The sequence below is a fragment of the Chiroxiphia lanceolata genome, chromosome 6 (assembly GCF_009829145.1).
Source record: "Chiroxiphia lanceolata isolate bChiLan1 chromosome 6, bChiLan1.pri, whole genome shotgun sequence".
In the NCBI taxonomy this organism is placed as follows: domain Eukaryota; kingdom Metazoa; phylum Chordata; class Aves; order Passeriformes; family Pipridae; genus Chiroxiphia; species Chiroxiphia lanceolata.
In genome coordinates, this window is record NC_045642.1 from 34,862,011 (window position 1) to 34,882,799 (window position 20,789).

At 36.7% G+C, this 20,789-nt stretch overlaps 1 protein-coding gene and 1 long non-coding RNA gene across 2 annotated transcripts in view; one reads left to right on the forward strand and one right to left on the reverse strand.

Moving 5' to 3' along the window:
• The window catches only part of LOC116788704, a 41,768-nt gene extending 22,862 nt beyond the window's left edge, over nt 1-18,906 (reverse strand). The window contains exon 1 of the long non-coding RNA XR_004357742.1: nt 18,885-18,906. This is a non-coding gene — a long non-coding RNA (uncharacterized LOC116788704). The remainder of the gene's footprint in view (nt 1-18,884) is intronic.
• AQR (aquarius intron-binding spliceosomal factor) overlaps nt 1-20,789 on the forward strand; it is a 50,567-nt gene that overhangs the window by 15,211 nt on the left and 14,567 nt on the right. Inside the window, exons 15-27 of the mRNA XM_032691724.1 lie at nt 520-640; nt 3,497-3,638; nt 4,392-4,570; nt 5,442-5,609; nt 6,025-6,194; nt 9,971-10,212; nt 11,699-11,842; nt 12,344-12,413; nt 12,911-13,021; nt 15,096-15,205; nt 17,692-17,827; nt 19,546-19,755; nt 20,544-20,681. Coding sequence (XP_032547615.1) covers nt 520-640; nt 3,497-3,638; nt 4,392-4,570; nt 5,442-5,609; nt 6,025-6,194; nt 9,971-10,212; nt 11,699-11,842; nt 12,344-12,413; nt 12,911-13,021; nt 15,096-15,205; nt 17,692-17,827; nt 19,546-19,755; nt 20,544-20,681 — 1,941 coding nt within the window. The remainder of the gene's footprint in view (nt 1-519; nt 641-3,496; nt 3,639-4,391; nt 4,571-5,441; nt 5,610-6,024; nt 6,195-9,970; nt 10,213-11,698; nt 11,843-12,343; nt 12,414-12,910; nt 13,022-15,095; nt 15,206-17,691; nt 17,828-19,545; nt 19,756-20,543; nt 20,682-20,789) is intronic.

Genomic DNA, 20,789 nt, shown 5'->3' on the forward strand with positions numbered 1-20,789 from the left:
ATGTGTGTGTTTGGTGTAATAGTAAAGGTCAGTCAGAAGAGTCTTAGTAATAGGTTTGAGTTCTGGAAAAGTTTTTGCTCCTTATTTAGCAACCTTCTTGCCCCACTTAAAAAAATCTGCTAAAGTAGATCTAAGTATTCAGTACCTATTTAAGTCTCAAACCCATTTGAAATACTCTTTGTTGCACATAATTTCTTTTGATACCTTGGATATTCAAGGTATACCAATATTACTGTAGGTTTCTGATCTGATATCAGTATTAAAATGGCATAGCTGGTTTTTAAAATCTGTTTAATAAGCTTATTTTGGGGTTGTTGATTTCTTAAAAAATTGTTCACGTAGTTTTCTAAGACTTAGATGGTAGTGATACGATACCTATCGATGCCATGGAGAGATACTTATTTAATTTAAAAAAAATATTAAAAGAGAAAATGCAAGTGACCACCAGCAGTCTTATGGATCAAAATTAGCTTTATTGTTCCTTTTTGACTTAGAGTTTGAAATGCATTCTTTCTTTAGGTTTCCCGTCATGAGCGACGAATATCTCAAATTCAGCAACTCAACCAGATGCCTCTTTATCCCACAGAGAAGATTATTTGGGATGAAAATATTGTACCAACCGAATATTATTCTGGAGAAGGTAAGATTAGTATTTCAGTAAATGCTGAACAGAATGGTGAATGCTGCATGAAAAAGGCAGTTCTGATGTCTTATGTTTATTCTGTTCGAGAAACTTATATGCAGTACATGGTGTCTTCAAGTATCTTATAGTAAGGTCAGGGGGGTTTTTTTCAGCTGTGAATCAGGAACTCTGAGATTAAATTGTTAGCAATTATGTAGTGGATTTAAAGAAAAATAAATCTGTGTTTACACAAAGACATTTATTTGCTTCTGGATAACAGATGTGGTATACTACCAGCTGAGGAACAAGTAGTTACTGTAAGGTGAAACAGGTTGGAAACAGCAACAGAAAAGCTGCTGTCTGTGCTTTGCTTTTAAGTATAAGGGGGGGGAAAGGGTGGTAATGAGAGGAAATTAACCCTAATTATCTTACTCGTATTTCAAGGTAGAAGTGTACACATAGTCACTGAAGGGTAGTGTATGCACTCTTAAATTCAGAACCTGCTGTTCTTGCTTAATGTGCTTATGATAAAGGAAGCAAACTGCAGGTATTGCAAACAAGGAATTGTGTAATTTTAAGATTTGTAATATACAGCACATGTATTTTTGTCTAGCTACTTTTAAAAACTTCTGTTTTAATGCACATCATGAGAAATTTCATTAGGAATGTGAAAAATTTAATTTGGAGTTAAATTAATATGGAAATCTTGTATAGCAGTGTATATCTTCAATATATATATAATATGTAGTATAAAGCATATTTCAGGTTTTAGAAGTGACTATTCCATACCCTTCTCCATGTAGTTTTGGGTTTTTTGGGTAGTTATAAGCTTTAAGTTCAGCTGCTTAGCATAAATTAGTTTTTTTGGATGAATTCTCTGTGAAGCAAATATTAATGAGAAGAAAGAGATGACCCCTTTAGATAGGCAGAGTTATAGGCAACAAAGGACATTTTTCCAAACTGGTATGATACAAATGTCACCTAGAGACCTGTCCAAGAAGAGATAAACTACTTACATTTAGTATGATGAAGATAGTTAAAACCTGATTTCTATTCTTCTGAAGTCTAGGTCTTCTAGGTCTGATGATGATGTTTAACCTTTAAAAAAAAAGAAACAGCACCCCTTTCCAAAAAAAACCCCAAACCAAACAAAGTAAAAAAACCTCCTAATCCCAGGAGATTGCTGTAATTTCTAGGAAATTAATATATAAACCAGCTATTTTTTTAATTCTATATTTTATTTCAATGAACAGCACATAGGTTATTCCAATGCTCTGAAACATTCAGGTACTTAAATAGAAGTCAGAGTAGCTTTACTGTCATTCAGACTGTTGGAAGGCTGACTTTGCATTTCTAGCACTGTGTGTTTGTTTTATTAGCCAAATATATTAATCGCAATATGTGTGTTAGAGTAGAGGAGGAAAGGGAGGGAGGAGGAGAAACAACACAGCGCAGAAACAGGTGTGATGAGCTGCTCTGACTTTTTAATAATGCATGAAATGTAGTTTTGGCAAGTAACAGTGGTTGCTGGTGGAAGCATTTCCTCCTGTGGTGAACTCTTTTGCAATTATTGTATTGATGGCACTGTTGTGAAGTAGTTCTGTTGCCATCAAACTATTACAAATATTTTTCTATTTTGCTTCTCTTAGTTTAGTTTACACTTTCTCTTTTTAATCTAATTCTCCGATCCTGGTTTCAAACAAGACAGTTTTGCTTTTGTGGTCTTGAAAGGTTTTTGTGTTCTTAAAACTAGCCTGATTACTTTGGTCTAAAATTTAAGTAAGAGTAATTTAATCCAAGAAGGATAGGAGTTTTGGGGTTTTTCTCTCTTATGAAATGGGGGAAGAATATCTGTCTAATAAATACTGTGCAGCCTTAAAGAGGTGTTGCTTCACATCCTGCCCTTTGTGCATATAACTAGCTTTACAGGATAGGGTTTGTTACTTGGTGTTGGGAAATGTGTTAAAGTATTTTATCACCATCAGGCTTTCCAGAATAGAAATTACTGTGTTCTGTCACCTCTTCACTGCTGTTGTATCTCAGTGCATGTGAAAGCCAATATGTAGTACCTATACCAGTGAAGGATTTCAACAATAATATTGCAAGTTACAAAAGTGTGATGCTTTCACAGGTCTGAAACGTAGGTTTTCAAACTGAAATATTAGTCCAGTAATGAGTAACTTACAAGAATTTTTATTGTGGAAAATTTGCATCTAACTCTACCCTAAAAAGATGCAAGCTTCAGGACCTATCTAGGAGTTCTAATGTTCCTTGTGTAGTTAGATCTGATCTTCCTGTGTTTGTCATTCTCGTAAAAAACCTAAAACATTAACAAAAACTTTTGAGAAGACTTGTGTATTAAAATTTGATTTCTTGACTTAAAAGTTTTTTCTACATTAATGGGTTTTGTGGCTTCTAATAAACATAAAGCATGGGAATTGGGGAATTGTTGGATAATGCATGGGGTTTTGTAGTTAATGAGCCTTTTTCATCACTATTTAATGCTAACCTAATTGTTGCATTCCCATAGTACCATTATTTTGCCCTGCATTTGATTTTCATAAAATCAATTTTGTTGTAGTCTGAATACAGGGATGGATTTAATATTTAAATATGTCGCTGTATTACTGCTAGAAGGATGACAGTTCCTTCAATCTTGTGCAGGTTAATTTAGAGAGAACCTGAAAAATAGGTACTTTTTAGAGGCATATATTGATTAAAAGGGGTAGTTCTTAGAATCTCGCAGGATAACAACTATGGCAGTTATAGAACAATGCATGCATGTATGTATGAATTCATAGAAACATTGTATTAATTCAGCTTCTTTGTGTTTATTCATCAAATACCTCTCCCCTTCCACCCTTAAACCCTTAGGCTGTCTTGCACTTCCCAAATTGAATCTGCAGTTTCTGACTCTTCATGACTACCTGCTGAGGAACTTCAATCTTTTCCGCTTAGAGTCTACCTATGAAATCAGACAGGACATTGAAGACAGTGTCAGTAGGATGAAACCATGGTAATATTTACTGACTGTAAACCAGTCAGTTCAATTCTAATCAAAGTGCATTCGAGAATGAATAACCGATATTGTGTGTATACTAAATATATAGTAACTACTGTGCTTAAAATTATTACACAGATACTGTGTTTTATACTTACTCCTTCTATAAGGTATTGCCATCCCAAGGGATGATATTTTGAGGATGTGTGGATATGTATCCCTGTAGGGGGGTTAAAGGCAGTATGTTGGATGCCAACAACTTGTCGTGTTAAGATGGATGACTTAGTTTTCTATGAGTACTAAGCCTTGACTGACATTACAAAACATGGAAACTTACCATCTCAACTCCTCTGGTTTGTGACAGGGGTTCCTGAGTATTCTTGAATTTGCCATCTGCCACATTTTAATCCTCTTTAGATTTCAAGGGTTCGTTTGGTGTGCTATCTTTTATACTCAGTAGTTGCATTTTGTTATATTCCCTTTTTCTTCTGTCTCCGTGAGTTGTTTTGTTGGGTTTTTTTGGTTGGTTGGTTGTTTTTTTTATGATGCTAGCATAAGTTGCCTTTGTTTCTTGAAACATAAGTCAGTTCGTGTTATGCATCAGTTCTAAAATGCAGGATTATGTGAACCTAATTCAGTAGCATGTGAAATTAAGTATTCTGCTTTTGTCTTAGAACTTACTGCGAGGTAAACTGTTTCACACTTTAAAAAAAGAACTGATTATCTCATCAGATAATGACTAACAAAACTTTGGGGTTTATTTCTTAGGTTATCGGAATATGGAGGTGTGGTCTTTGGTGGATGGGCTAGGATGGCACAACCCATTGTGTCTTTCACAGTGGTGGAGGTGGCAAAGCCCAATATTGGTGAAAACTGGCCCATGCGAGTACGAGCAGATGTCACAATTAATTTGAATGTCCGAGATAACATCAAAGATGAATGGGAAGGTATTTATGTTCTTTGAAGAAAAGTGCTTAAAATAGGTGCTCATCAAAATACATTTTGATGTAATTTTATTTGTAGGAAAAGGGAGTTTTAATCCAAGGTACAGTTATGTCAATCATAATACACTATTTAGAAGTCAGTTACTCAAATTCCAAGTCTAAGAAGTTTATACTTTACTAAAGTGAAGATTGAAATTGTTAAAGTACTTAGATGTCTGTTGGCAACCGAATGTAACTGATACCATTCAGTTTCTAACTGTAGAATTCTGTCCTTTATGGGGAATGTGGAAAGTTAACATTTTAAATTAATACATATGCTAATAATGTAGCACTGAAAGTATGGGAAATGTGGCATCTGTCTCATACACAAGTGGAGAGAACAGACTTTAATTCAAACCAATGCATTTGAGTAGTTTTCAGTATATTAGACTGTTATGAAGTGTTGACGGTACCAAATACTATTTCTTATAAGTATCCACAGATGACAGTTCTTTTGCTTGGGGATTTGAACTTTAGTTGACCGTGTTGGCAAGTGGCATAGAGGCATGCACTTATATTATCAGTAAATGTCACTCCCTTCTCTTTTGTTAGAGAAACCTGATAAATATGCTGGAGCTGCAGCTGCATGGTGTGATTACAGGTCATGTAGCACAAATACTAAAGCAGGAGTGTGTGATAAATAAGCAGATACAAGTTTGGGAATATAGATTTCTAATTAAGTAGAAAATCTAGGAGGATGGCAGCAGAATTCACTGCACTGAAGTGGTGCACCTAGCTAGTGCACCTACTGTATTCTATTTTATATATATATATAAGAAATGGATAAGGGAAACGCTGTTCAATCAAATCACTGAATATTCCTTTTGGGAATCAGGTCTGCGTAAACATGATGTGTGCTTTTTGATTACGGTACGTCCCATGCAACCTTATGGCACCAAGTTTGACCGACGACAGCCTTTTGTTGAGCAGACTGGTCTGGTGTATGTCAGAGGCTGTGAAATTCAGGGCATGTTGGATGAGAAAGGGCGTGTTATTGAAGAAGGTATGATATACCAGAGCTTTTTTTCCTCTCTTTATTTTTTCTATTTTTAACAACTTAGTTGTTAACTTTCTTCTCTGTTAAGGAATGCTCATTGAATTAATTACCTACTTGGAAAAAAACAAGCAAATTCCATAAGCAAGCTGGAAAAGGTTAACTAGTTTCCTCTGGTAAAATCTGATGTAGTTACATTAATTAAATAAATCCGGTATGTTTTTGTTTTAGGAATAAAATACATTATATTCAAAAACTGTTAGAATAATGCAATGAAAATGTTTCTACTGCTGTGCAGAAATTAGTTACATCATGTGAATTTGCCTAAATTTTATTTGAGGAACAATTATGGATCACTTATTTGAATGGTAATCTGCTCTTAGCACTAATTCAAATTCTAATCTTGCTATTTCATTACGGGCAGGACCTGAACCCAAACCAAGACTTAAAGGTGATTGCAGAACGTACAGAGTATTTCTAGACCCAAACCAGTATCAACAAGACATGACCAATACAATCCAAAATGGAGCAGAAGATGTTTATGAAACATTTAATATAATAATGAGAAGAAAACCAAAAGAAAACAATTTCAAGGTAAGGTACTTGCTCTTTGAGTTTTAGATAAGAGTTTGTCTGAATATGCCAGCAGTACTGAGACTTGTTTATTTTCAATGCATGTAGTTAAGCTTTTCAGGTAACGTTGCATCCCTTTAGTAAACTACAGCATGTCAGCTGGTGATAACCTTCCCCTACAGATAACTGTTGAACTAACTGAAAATCAGAACACTGCTTCTTCACCTAAGTATATGATGAAACAGTTTATAATTTCAATCCTGTAACAGGAAGCCTACAGATTTGCACCTGTTGAAGTGACTCCAGAGGAGGGACGTGAAGATGATCGGAGGGGTGGAGCACCTCTCCTTTGAGGAAAGCCTGAGAGAGTTTGCGTTGTTTAGCCTGCAGAAGAGAAGGCTCAAGGGAGATCTTGTTGCACTCTTTCAGTAAGGGGGTTTATAAGGAAGGCAGACTTTTTAATAGCAGTACTACAAGGGGTAGTGTTACAAGAAAGCAATATTTTACAATGAGGGTGGTGAAACACTGGAACAGGTTGCCCAGAGAGGTGGTAGATGCCCCATCCCTGGAAATTTTCAAAGTCAGGTTAGACAGGGCTCTGAGCAACCCAATCTAGTTGAAGAAGTCTCTGCTCATTGTAGGAGGGTTGGGCTAGATGAGCTTTAAAGATCCCTTCCTATAAATACCATTCCATGATTCAACCTCAACAGTGCTGAGCAGAAAGGAAGGAGCCACCTCCCTTGACCTACTGGGCATCTTGGTAATGCAGCACAAGATACTGGTCTTTTTCACTGTGAGGGTACATAATTTTGTAAACCTAAAAATATTTCTTATTCACTTTCTTTGCTCTTTAGACCTCTGAATCTTTAATGTTCCTTGAGTTTTCCTTTACAAAAATACAACATGAATGAAAAACTACCATTCTTTTGGTGCCTTAAAATCATGCATTGCATAATTGAAGTGATTTTCATTTTAAAGGATTCTGAAGCAAATTCTGTGTAAATGGATAGAGGCAGGCAGGAAGACACGGACTTCTTTTTTCTCTAGCTAGAAAGATGTCTCTGGCGTGAAACAGTAGCTTGCAGCCTGCTTTAGACCATTCTGGTGCCATCCAACTGTGGATTGGTATATTGAAAGTACTTCATAGAGAGTCCTTTATAAATACATTTTAAAAAACCTCACCAGAACCAGTTGCACATGTTGTGTGTCTGTGGCAAGTTCATTTTGCGTTATAAGTAAAAGTACTTTCTCCCAAAGCCTATTGGTGTACAAGCACTTATAGACGTGTGTTGTCATTCACGTACTTACTTTATTGTAGCAAGAGGGAAAGTGCTGCAGTGAATGGTTAAGTTTGTTCAGAATTGCTGTTAGATGTGAGTGTAGCTTTCAAATTTGTACTATGTTCTTGCAGTTAATTTACAGGCAACTCCCAATGCAAACTGGTTTTTACTCAAGTCTCATGTATTTATTTTTCAAGATAAACTAAGATATTTCCACATTTATCACATTGCTACCAGTTGAGGTGCATGCCTTCCATATCATTTGCAAACCTTTCTAACTTCATCTGGATAAAAGAAAACAAGATAGTGCTGTGATTAGTTGGGACAGTGTGTTGAGCAGATAGAAGGCAGCTTGAAGGTTAAAGCTGAGCTTGTAGGAGAGAAGACAAGAGAACTCTTGTGCAGTCTTAGTAAATTAAGCAGGTGAGACAGCAGAGAAAGTGCAAATGCAGTGTGTTTGCTAGAGGTGACACCACCATGTCATTACAATTGGTCAGCAGTGTTAGTTCTTACAAGAACTAATATTACTGTTTTTACATGCGTAGAAGTTACTTTTGAAAAGCTGAAGCAAAGTTTTTGTGATGTAGAAGGAACATATTATCTATTAGGGACATACTTCTCATACTTTCCTCTGAGAAACTAATCATCTAGATTTAAAAATACTACCTGAAAAAGCCATACTTTTCTTAGCACAAACGTATCATGCTATACTTAATATATATTTAAGCCAGAAGTACTTGTTCTCTATTTGCAACAAAAATATAAATATTCTTAATTTATATAGGACTTGTCCATCCATAAGTCTTGAGTCTTTGAGGGAATGGCAGGACTTCAGGCTTCAGAAGAGCTAAACTGCCTTCAATTTAGTAACTTTGAAGGGCTATCACAGAATTCACAGCATGTTTGAGATTGGAAGGAATAGATTAGGAGAATGGTTGAGGCTGGAGGGACCTTTGGAGATGATCTAGTCCAAACCCTACTTAAAGCAGAGACAGGTAGAGCAAGTTGCTCAAGATCTTGTGACTTTCTACAGTTGGAATTGGGTATGTCCATTGATGGAGACTACATAACCAGTCTAGACAACCTGTTCCAGTGTTCTATTACCCCTACAGTAAAAACATTTTGATGTATTTAAGTGGAATTTCCTGTATCTCCATTTATGTCCATTGCCCCTTGTCCTTTTACAGGGCACTACTGAGCGGACTCTAGTTCCACTGTCCTTTCTTCCTCTCATTACTTTTTTTTTATACAAAGTGATAAAATTCTCTGTCACCCCATGAGTCTTCTCTTCTTGGACCTAAACAATCCCAGCTCTCTCAACTTCTCATACAACAGATTCTCCAATCCCTTAATCATCTTAGTGGCTCTCACTCATTCCATTATGTCTATGTCTGTTGTCCTGGGGAGCCTAGTGTTGGACACAGCACTCCAGATGCTGAGTAAAGGGAAGAAATCAGGACCCTTATAGAAGTTGACTAAGCAGGGATGATGATCACATTACTTGATTCCATGAATGATAAACTCAAGCAAGAAAAGGGCAGAGAATCCTACCCTTTGGAGATGAATATGTAAATGTAGACTATCAGAATAAAATTCCATACTTTGATTTGACTGATTATTCTTTTACAAGATTGGCATTTGGAGATTCTGTATTATATTCTGGTCTGGACTGTTGATGCACTGTGATTGCCATCCATTTGTGTCCATGTTTGCTGGCATGTTGTTGTGCTCCAGGTTAAGCTATAAACTGCCCAGAGTGGTTACATTTTTATTTAAGACTTTTTAAAAGCCTTTTGGTTCATTATAACCTCTAATTAGTGTCCAGAGAAAGAGTCACACGCTTTTCTGTAAGAGAAATTCTTTTTAATTTAGTGAGAAAAAAGATATTTTGGTGAAAGGTTTTTACAGGAGTAAAATACAACCAAGAAAAAGCATTTCACTAAAACATTCAGCACAAAGACCCATTCCACAGTAAACACCCACTAAAACAATCCATATACCAGCTTCAGTGAACCACAGTTCATTGGTTTTAAGTTACCCACAAGAGAAGGAAAAGAGTAAAAGAAGAAAACAGATTAAAAGGAATAAAGAAAGAGAGAAGGAGAGAGCGAATAGTTACCAATTCAATGATTCACACGGTGCCAGCTGGAGAGGGAGAAGAGAGAAGATCTCATGCAGTCTCGTGTATTTATGGAGTTCAGTTTTCCCTCCCAGGCAGGATGTCTGCTCAGTGCCTTCCAGGCCAGAGTGAGTTGTGCTGTAGCCAGTCACAGGCTGCAGGGGTGTGGTGTGGGTGGGCTGCCAGCCTGGCTGCAGGGCTTATGTGTTTTGATACTGGTGTTTTAATGCAGATATACACTGTATATATGGACTCAATGTAACCAAACTAAAGAATGTCAATTAAGAAGTTACATTCTGTCATCTTAGAACAGATTTCATTGGTCTTCAGTATGATTTTTGCTTGGTAAAAAGTCAATCTCTCCAGTCCTATTTTTCTGGTTTTTTTCTAATTTACAGGCTCTTCTGGAGACTATTAGGAATTTGATGAATACAGATTGTGTGGTTCCTGACTGGCTGCATGACATCATTCTTGGATATGGAGACCCAAGTAGTGCACACTATTCCAAAATGCCAAATCAGATTGCAACTCTGGATTTTAATGACACTTTCCTGTCTATTGATCACTTAAAAGCTAGCTTTCCTGGATACAATGTTAAAGTCACTGTTAACAATCCAGTTCTGCATGTACCTCCCTTCAGGTGATCTCAATATTTCAAGTGCTAGTCGGGTCTTCTTGCTGAAATGTGTTGTCAGGTGGAGTTATGTTCAGGGGTTGAGGGGAGATGCTCTTTCTTTTAAGATATGTTAAGACTTAGACAGTTACATGACAGAGTTAACTGTACTTCAGTTAGGCTTGAGATCAGTTTCTGTTCTATTCTGTACAAAAATGCATCAGAGCATTGCTTGTAGATCAGCCTATGGAATATATGGGAGAAGCAAAAGTAGGAGATAGAATCAAGACACGTAGTATTCACTTCTGTACTATTCACTTCTGCATTATGTTATCTAGCCTCCTCAAGGTCAGCCTAAAGAATTTTAATTACGTATTTTCCTTATATGTCTCATTAAAGCAAGCTAAGAACAGGAATTTCAACATCAGTTAAAATTTGAGCTTTTGGAAACACCATTCACACAAAACAAGGGGTTAAGTCTGAAATCCCATATTGCTTATTTTATTTTAGAAATGGTTTCTGAAATAAGATGCCTGCCTTTGTGACAGCTAAGTGTCATCTACACGTTTTGTTTCAGTGGTGCTGTTTGGAGACTTGACAGTTCTGTCTCTCCTGGTGCACCTCCTTGAACTTTGGCAACTGAGTTTCACAATGCACAGTATTGGAGAACAGGTTCTTCAGCTAAAGAAACTGTATCTTTTTCTCACTTATAAGTTAATGAGAAGTGAAATGTGTTTCCTTTTGAAGGAATGGATTTGGGGTGGGAAAAGATGTCTTTCTCATGCACCAGTCCATCTTTTATCATGGCTAAATTGAATCTTGAAAAGCATGGAGGTAATCTTCCATGCTTTTTTTGGAAACACTGCATGAAGAATTTTTATGGAGAAGACACGAACACTATATAATGATATAAAAGTAGTCTGAAGTTATCAAGAAAAGATCTCACAATTTTCCTCAATGATTTAGTGTTCATTTTCAGTTCACAGATTAAGACAGATATTGCTCTTTATGAAGAGCTATTGCTCTTTGTACTGCTGCATTTGTCCTGTAAAGAAACTTCAGAGATTTACTGTTACAGATATCTTCATTTTTCTCTGGAGATAGTTGAATAGGCATTGGGATTCCTTCACCTGTGATTTGTTTCTGAATTAGAGAAGCTTGCTAACATATACAGACAGCTATAAAAAGTTGAAATGGGAGGATAAAAAGCTTCATGTTTTGGGGCAATTTAGAACATTGACACATCTTTTTCTAGCTGGCTCTCAGCACTGCTGCTGTATTTTAAGCTATGAAAGTAGTGCTTTTGACATACTTTTTGTCTAATCAGCTTCGTCAATTTGTTTGTAATTTCTTTTCTTTATCCTCATTAGTACTTGGTCATTTGCAGCACTTGTTTCCTTATTGTTTGAAAGTTTGTCTTAATGGTGATAAAGAAATATTTCTGTATAAACTTTTAAGACAGTCTGTGTTGTATTAAACACATTTAAGTGTAACCTTAAGTTATGTGTTACAGGATAACTTTCCCAATAAAGGGAGGTAAAGGAACAAAAAGAAAAGAGGATGGAAATGAAGAAAACTGTGAAGAAGCTAAAACACTGATTGTAGAGCCTCATGTCATTCCAAACAGGGGACCGTATCCATATAATCAACCAAAACGGTAATAAATGGATGAGAACTTATTTTAAAATAATAACATATGCATAGCAGTTCATATTCAGAAATGAGACTGATTTGTTTTATATTTAAATGAAACTATTCTATTATCCCCTCTCTATTAAAAAATTGACTTGAAGAACAGAGAGAAATACTATCTGTTAGTATTTTTTTGTCTCATGGTTTTGAATATTAGGAAAATCATACCTAAATAATTTTACAGCATTCTCTGCAAATAGTAAATAAAGACAAACAGTCTTTTAGATGGGATAAATTTGTTGTCACATGGACAACATGATTTATTATCTTGCTTAGAAATTGCAAGACTGTTCTGTCTATAAAGAATATAGTTGCAATGTTGATTTTATTTATGCAAGAGTTTGCAAGTGTGTAGTTCTGGAGTGATTTAGCCAATAATTTAAATAAAACTTGTTAAAACAGTTGCTTTTATCAAAACTGTTGGCAAAGTCTATCAGTTATCTGATCTTGTTTTGCTTTGTTACAGCAATACTATTCAATTTACCCATACTCAGATTGAAGCTATACGTGCGGGAATGCAGCCTGGACTAACTATGGTATTTTTAGGGATTCTGTTATCTTATTTAATTCTGGCTTTAGTTGTAGATTTTTGAGTAAATAAAAGAAATGAGCTCTCTTTTTTTTTTCCCCCTGTTCTTTATGTCTGTCTTACATGACTCTTTTTCAGTTGCATGTGTCTTGGTGCTCTTTTCGCCGTTTCCCCCATGTTCAGCTGGTTCTGAGGCTAAACTACCTTTTTTCTCTGAGGAGGTCTGTTTTCATGGGTAGTGGAACCAATCAGTACTTCATATGCTGGATTACCATATTCCTTTCAGTCAGGAATCTCCCTAACTAGTCTGAATGAGTCTTTTATGATACATTGTATTTGGTCTTGAAGTTCAGCAAAGCCAGGAAGCAGTGTATATTGTCAATACAGTTTGAGATTGTTCTGAGTTTTTTTCCCAGCTGACTAAATGTTTTTTATTGTGCAGTATTCTGATAATGTATTGATTTTTGTTTGGCTTTAATTTTTTTAATTATGTTTCATTTTTAGGTAGTGGGTCCACCAGGTACTGGAAAAACTGATGTAGCAGTGCAGATAATATCTAATCTTTATCATAATTTCCCAGAACAACGAACTCTTATAGTTACCCACTCTAATCAGGTAAAGTGTCAATCATATGTGAAATTTTCTTGTAATTACAATCTATAAGAACAGTAGGTACTGAAATTAGTAGTTTTGGGATTGCAGTTGTCTCTTAACAATGAAAGCTTGAGTTGGCTTGTGTGTAGTTTTGCCAGTTTCATAATGTGAAATTAAATTTTTGAATTTGAGGTACGTAGTTTTGAGCTATTTATCGGAAGTTTTTAATACGTTTAACTGATTGGAGGTAGAAATTAGAAACTATTTTGAGAAAGTCTCTGCTCAGTTATTACAGTTGCACGTTCATTGTGTGCATGCCAGATTTTGCTAAGTAACTTTCTCATACACTGGTTACTCTGTGCTTCATGCTCCTAAGGGAAGGCCTCTTCAGCTGATTGTTTGCTTCCCATTCATAAGAGATTGAGTCTAACTGCTATTTCTCAAGTATATATAAACTAAAAAAAATAATGTTAAAAGTCTTAAAGAGTCTTACTCTAAATTTCCCACTCTACTTTGCACTGGTGTCACCTCACCTTGAGTACTGTGTGCAGTTTTGGGCACCACAATATAAAAAAGACATTAAGCTATTAGGGAGCATCCAGAGGAGGGCTACAACGATGGTGAAGGATCTGGAGGAGAAGCCCTATGAGAAGCAGCTGAGGGCACTTAATCTGTTCAGCCTGGAGAAGAGGAGACTGAGGGGACCTCATCACAGTCACAACTTCCTTGTGAAGGGATGAGAAGGGGCAGGCACTGATCTCTTCACTCTCATGACCAGTGACAGGACCCACGGAAACAGCATGAAGTTGTGTCAGGGGAGGTTTAGGTTGGATATCAGGAAAAAGGTTTTTCACCCAGAGGGGGGCCGGGCACTGGAACAGGCTCCCCAGGGAAGTGGTCACAGCACCAAGCCTGTCTGAGTTAAAGAAGCATTTGGACAATGCTCTCAGGCACATGGTGCGATTCTTGGGGTGTTGCAGGGCCAGGAGTTGGACTCAACGATCCTGATGGGTCCCTTCCAACTCAGCATATTCTATATTCTATGGAATCTGCATCTGGTTTGGAACAATTTGTTTGGAAACCAGGGTTATCTGTTTCCTGGTCTCTCTAATTATCCTATATTGTCTAAGTTATGAGCTGTTTTAACTGAAATACCACTTCAAAAACATTTAATCTTTTCTCATCAAAACAGGATCAGGCACTTACACTGTTGATCAAAGAATGGTGTAGGGGCTTTGCTTTGGTGAGGAATTACAGCCTGGAATAATAAAGGCCAATCTGCAATGGGCTGCAGGAGAGTGACAGGTAGTGAAGTTTGGAGAAAGAGTTGAGAGCGTGTTTGTTGAGGAGAAGGGGAAGGAAATACTTTGGGGCAGGTAGGAGACTTCTTACCAGACAAGACTTCTATGAGGACATGATCTTGAAATTGTACCTCGGGACATAAACTGTATCTCAGCAGGGTTTGTTCCCTATGCTTTGATGTGTGACTTCCAGCTGGAAGTGCAGCTCGCCTATGTTTATTCTTAGTTTCATAACTTGATGATGCAGCACTTACAAAGTTGCTCATTTGAGATAGACAATTCCTCTGAATTAGACAGTTGATATTAAGCAATTAGAGAATTGAAGAGTTTAAGGGAGAACACCTTGAAGTATAGTTAAGCAAAATTTATTTATCCAAATGGAATAGTCACAGCACCTGATAGTCAGTACTAGATCATACTCTTCTAGTGCACAGTAAAAGTTAGATTGTTTAAAGTCATCTAACAACAATCGATGCTTACAAAGTGTGCCTCTTGAGGCAGTTTTTTAAACTGATGGATTTATCAACTAAGTTAACTATGTGATAGAATTAAATTTTAAAATTGTAAAATCCAATTTAATTATTATATAAAGTATGGAAATACAAGAATGTTAGTAGGCTAATTTCCCTGTTGTCAAGATTAAAAGTTTCAATATTAACTTTGTTTCAGCTTCCATTTATACTAAAAGAGGCATAATTTCCTAGCTTGCTTACCAGTGATTCCTCAGTTTTCCTCTGCAAGAGCCTCTGAATCTTCTAAAAACTACCTTTTCTCCTGTTCTTGTCAATCTTTAGGCCTTGAACCAGCTGTTTGAAAAAATCATGGCTCTAGACATTGATGAGCGTCACCTTCTGCGTCTGGGTCATGGAGAAGAGGAATTAGAGACAGAGAAAGATTTCAGCAGGTGAGAAAGGAGGTGCTAATGATAAACTCACTTGTAACAAGATGTGTGTGTTGAATCCACTCTACCTCCCATGTAAATGTGCAAGGAACTGTTTGACAAGTTTTTACCTATCTCATATTTTTGAATCTCAGTAACACAGGGTACACTAGTTTTCCATACAGGGTTCAGTAATTTTGGTTATTACCTGCTGCAGAAACTGCTCCCTTGAGAATCTAAAGGCAGAATCAGGCAGTTGCTTCTTGACAAACTCAACTGCTTGAATAAAAGTAGTCCATTATAATTTTTGGGCTCATATACCTTTTATAGAATTAATCTGTAAGAGAAGTTAAAATGATAAAGGTAGGTTTTTGGAGCTGCAATTTTTTTTGCAAATATGATATCACTTCTACTCTTACAGTGAATGTTACATTAATAAACAAAAAAATAAAATTAAACTTTATGCTTTTAATTCTTCAGATAAGCAACTTTGAGGTTAAGCAATATTTCATTGATAACATATTGAAATATACATACATAAGGAAAGCTATCAACACTGTATCAGTATAAAGACTTAAGATTCTTTTCTCCTAAATATTTGTATGTTTGTCAGGTGTTAGTCCAATTGACGTCAGTAGGATTAAACACATTCATAAGTGTAAGCACGGGTATAATGGTCGTGCACTGGAAATATTTGAACTGTCTAGTACTGGATTCTCATAGCAATACTTTGAATTCAAAAGCTGTAGTAAAAATTACATGTAGTCACTAGAAGCTACCCACGTATACATAGTTGAGCATTTAGCAAAATAAATACCTTGTGATTTTTTCTTTTAATTTGAATGCTTTGACATAATCAAATTATTCCAGAAATTTGATAGCCAGAATCTTCGTGATATGATGCCATAGCATATATTTATTTAGTAATATCCATAGTTTAGTATATTCCTTGAACGGTAGTGCTCATTATTAAAAGGAGTTTTTTTTGAGACACTCTACATTGCCTCTTTTCATACTTTTTTTCAAGGTAACTTCAGACCTATGGGATATTACTGCAGGTGCTACGGGTTCTGGCAGTTTGGGAGGGTAAAGGTTGAGGAATATATTTGAAAGTGGGCTGCACTACCGTGAGAAGTTTATTTCTCATATACCTTATGTTTGTTTTTAGGTTGCTTCTGAGTTCATGTTTTTTCTGCATCAGGTTGCTTTTGAGGGCACAATACTGCTTAAGGAATTTTCCTGCTTGCAAGCTTGGTGTTCTTTTTTTGCACCCTCTGCAAGCACAGCAAAACACAGCAGGGGGTATAAGAACATGAGGTGGAGAGGAGCTGATTAAACTGGTACTGTCACTGAAGCACAAAGGGGATCAGCTAAAGAAAATTTTTGTAGGAATGAACGAATACATAAAAGAGGACATATGACTTAAATTGTGAGAAATAAGAGGTCACGGGAAGTGTGAGTGGGAAAAAAAATCTCACAACTGGTTGCAACCAGTTTTAATTAGAATGGAGTAGAGTTGTTGACAAAGAAAAAGCTATTTAGTATTTCAAGGATCTTAATTGTCATAGTTCCTTCTCCATAGTCTTGGGTTTTGCCAGTTGTCAGCAATATTTTATTCAGTTGTATCTTAGTAAATTCAAATCTCCAACTTTAATACTCTTCTAAATAAGACAATAGAACTCATTGTGACAGAGGTAGTGCCAAGTATTTTCTGTGCAGAAAGCATATTTTATGAATAGTAAGTTTAATAAGAACTTGAAAGTTAGCCATTATTCACATTTGAGGTTTTAAGTATTTATGCATTTTCAAAAGAAAGTGTCCTGTTCCTCTCACTTCTTTAATTCCACCCATTTGTAGCACTTCTAAATTAGTCTTCTTTTACAGAAAATCTGATTCACTGATTTTTGTTCTTTTAATGATTCTGGGAGGGGAGGAGTTCATGCAATAAAGAATTTGATTCATAAAGGAAAAAAAATTGGCTTGAATTTTGTAAGAGAAGGAAGAATGGAACGAGTAGGTTACAGACTAATTATAAAAGTCATAGAAGCTATTCGATGGGCATGTAGGAGTACAGGATCTCTTATGAGTGAGTGCAGACCTGCCTGTTATGGCTAATTATCACATGACATTTTGTATATTGCCAAAGGAAGTAAACCTTTTCCTGCTGAAACTCTGGGTATGGGTTTTGTTTATGATGGTCCATAGACTTGTGTGTAATGTACCCTAGTTTCTAAACAGTACGTGGGAAGTAATGCTTTTCTGCTTCACAGGTACATCATGAGAATGTATTATTAACACTTAGGGAACTTCAGTTGAAGTGCAGGATAAAAAGAGCTTTATCTAAAGCACTGATTCTTGCATGGCTTTGTGGATTGTTAGGGCTCAATTGATAAAAATATACAGCATGTAGCAAATTCTTGGGGTTTTTTATTTCTCATTGTGATATTTAGATAAAACAATTCTGAATTAAATACACTTAAAAATGGTGTTATATTTAATCCGTTTCTTAGGTATGGAAGAGTTAATTATGTGCTGGCTCGAAGACTTGAACTTCTACGAGAAGTTGGGCGACTACAAGAGAGTCTTGGAGTCCCAGGAGATGTTTCTTACACTTGTGAAACAGCTGGCCACTTTTTCTTATACCAAGTAAGGATTGAAATATTTCTACATAGACTGTATGACCTAAATATGTTATGAAACACTTTGTAAAAATTGCAGTGAATTTTTCAGAGTTGAGTGTAAAAATAAAATGCTTTTTCCTTGGTGGTTCACAATACAATACCAGCCAAAATTAAAATTGCTACATGACTTGCTTGTATTGCTGTTGTTTCAAATCCTGCCTGATGACTCACCAATTGAAAGGCTAGCATTGCTGCCCTTCATGACTGCTGGCAAGATTCTAATCTGAAACTTCTTCAGATAAGAAAATCTGTGGGCTGCTTTACATTTTCGACCAGCATTGGAGCAGCTACTTGATGGTCCTGCTAGAAGGCTTTTATGGCATTAAACGTGAAATCAAATGTTTAGTGTACAAAATGGTGATTTTTTTTTTTTGTATACTGTGTATCCTTCATTTCCCCTCCATATATTTTTCAGTGACACATCTACATTAGCAATTAGTGTTGCATAAGAAGACCTGTAGAGTAGTACTTAGCATTAAATGCATCCACTGTATATGTTTTTACAAAAATTACTCTGGGCTAGCCTTAGTGTGGGTCTTAACATTAAATGGACATTAGGTGTTGAAGTGTGCTGAGAGCACTGCTAAAGCTCATCTTCTGGCTGAGTTTCCTCCTAAATGAATCCCAGTTGGTATTTAAACCAAAGTACTGTAAGTGGAGATAATAAATTACTTCTGTACTGGGCTTATGTGGCAAGGTTTTGGTAGTGCCCTGTGCTGGGTTTTGGTAGTGCCCTGTGCTGGGTTTTGGTAGTGCCCTGTGCTGGACACAGCCAGCTCCAACAGACTCACCGCTGGCCAAAGCTGAGCCCATCAGCAACACTGGTGGTGCCTCTGTGAAAACCTCTCTGAGAACAGGTCAAAAACCACTCTGCAGCAGCTGAGGGCAGAGAGGTAAGTGTGAGGAACAACCCCATGCACCCAGGTCAGAAGGAAAAGAAGGGGCAGAAGGTGCTCCAGGCACCAGAACAGAGGTTCCTCCACAGCTCAAAGAGAGGATCATAGTAAAGCAGGTTGTCTTACCTGCAGCCCATGGAGGACTGTCCGTGGAGTAGCCCACGCTGAGCAGGTGGATATGTCCTGAAGGAAGCTGCAGCCTGTTGAAATCCCATGCTGGAACAGGGGAGAAGTCTAAGGAGGAAGAGGTGGCAGAGATGTGGTGTTACAAACTTTAATGACAGCACCATTCTTTCTGCACTGCTCGGTTGGGGAGGAGGTAGAAAAATTGGGAATGAAGGAGTGAAATTGAACCTGGGAAGAAAGAGAGAGTGAGAAGAAAAGTAGGTTTGGTTTTGGCTTTGTTGCTCACCATCTTACTCTGTTTTTAATCAGCGATAAAAGAAGATAATTTTCCACAAGTCAAATCTTTTTTGCCTGTGATGCTGCTTGCTAAACCATCTCCCTGTCTTTATCTCAGCCCATAAGCTTTTCCACCGTTTTTCCCCCTGTCCTGTTGAGGAGGGGGAGTCAGAGATGCTCACTGTTTGGGGTGGGAATCAGGCAGCCAACCAGGCTCAACCCACCACAACTTCGAAAATGTCATCCTGACACAAGCTCAAATGCTAATTTAGATATACCTTACTTTTGTGATAAATTTTTTTTAATGCTATGTATGCAAGCCTACACATTGCCAAAAATTTGGTGATATAAAACCACGTCAGTATGACACTTGTCTTTGCCATAGGTAATGTCTCGTTGGGAGGAGTATATCAGCAAAGTGAAAGTTAAAGGTGGAAAGTTGCCAGAGGTCACAGATGTCTCCAGTTTGTTTCCTTTTCACCAGTATTTTGCAAATGCTCCTCAACCAGTTTTCAAAGGCAAATCCTATGAAGAAGATATGGAAATTGCCGAAGGGTGTTTTAGACATATTAAGAAAATATTCACTCAGCTTGAGGTAAGACGTAACTGTTAAAGGTAACTGGATCTGGCTAATCCTATAGAAAAACTTTACATGGTTCCAAAATTCTCATTTGCCCAACATGCTAGAAGAAATATATACCTCTAGGCAGCTTCATTAGCCTGCAAGGTGAGAATTTCCACCTTTGAGTGGTATAGGTATGTTTTGTGATAGAGATCTGGGTCTAATCTTTTAATTTGATTTTGGGAAGCAGCCATTCTGCATGTTCCATTTTTACTAATTAGGTTACTAGGATTGGTACACCTATCTGTCCTCCTCTGATCCTTACAGGGTCTTCGTATTTACAGTGAATTGCCTTTAATCAGATAATCTGTTTAAGTTACTTTTAGGTTATCTTCTATTTTTGCCAGAATTGCTTGAGAGGCTTTTCAAAGTTAGGGCAAAGGTGATTTTTTTGTATCATTTAGTCATATTAATTGTGTATTAATTTTACGATACTGAATTAACTTCAGTAAAGTAGGAAACAAAATTTTGGGGGATTCTGAGAGGGTTCCTCAGAATTAATTGAATAATTGTCTGCAAATATTTATATGCACACATGTTCACAGAATTCTTTGACAGGTTTTTAAAAGATTGTTTTTTGAAATATGCAAAACCTGGAAACCACAGTAAGTTATTCATATTAGATTGATATCAGTAGATACCTTCATAACTTCCTTGTTTAATTATATTAAGAAGGTGGCCAGATAGTTTGAGTAGATATATTTTATAAGTTATATTTTTTTGTATTTTGACTTTCAAGAATTTTCTGTTGTCCTCCATAGGAATTCAGAGCATTTGAACTTCTCCGCAGTGGCCTGGATAGATCCAAATACCTGTTGGTGAAAGAAGCAAAAATCATTGCTATGACTTGTACTCATGCTGCTCTGAAACGACGTGACCTGGTTGAATTAGGCTTCAAAGTAATGATCATACTAGTGTTACTATACTACTTGATTTTAATGTTGGTTCCCCCCAGCCCTGTATAAACCTTTTTATCTGCCCTAAATCCAGGCACCTAGATTATTTTG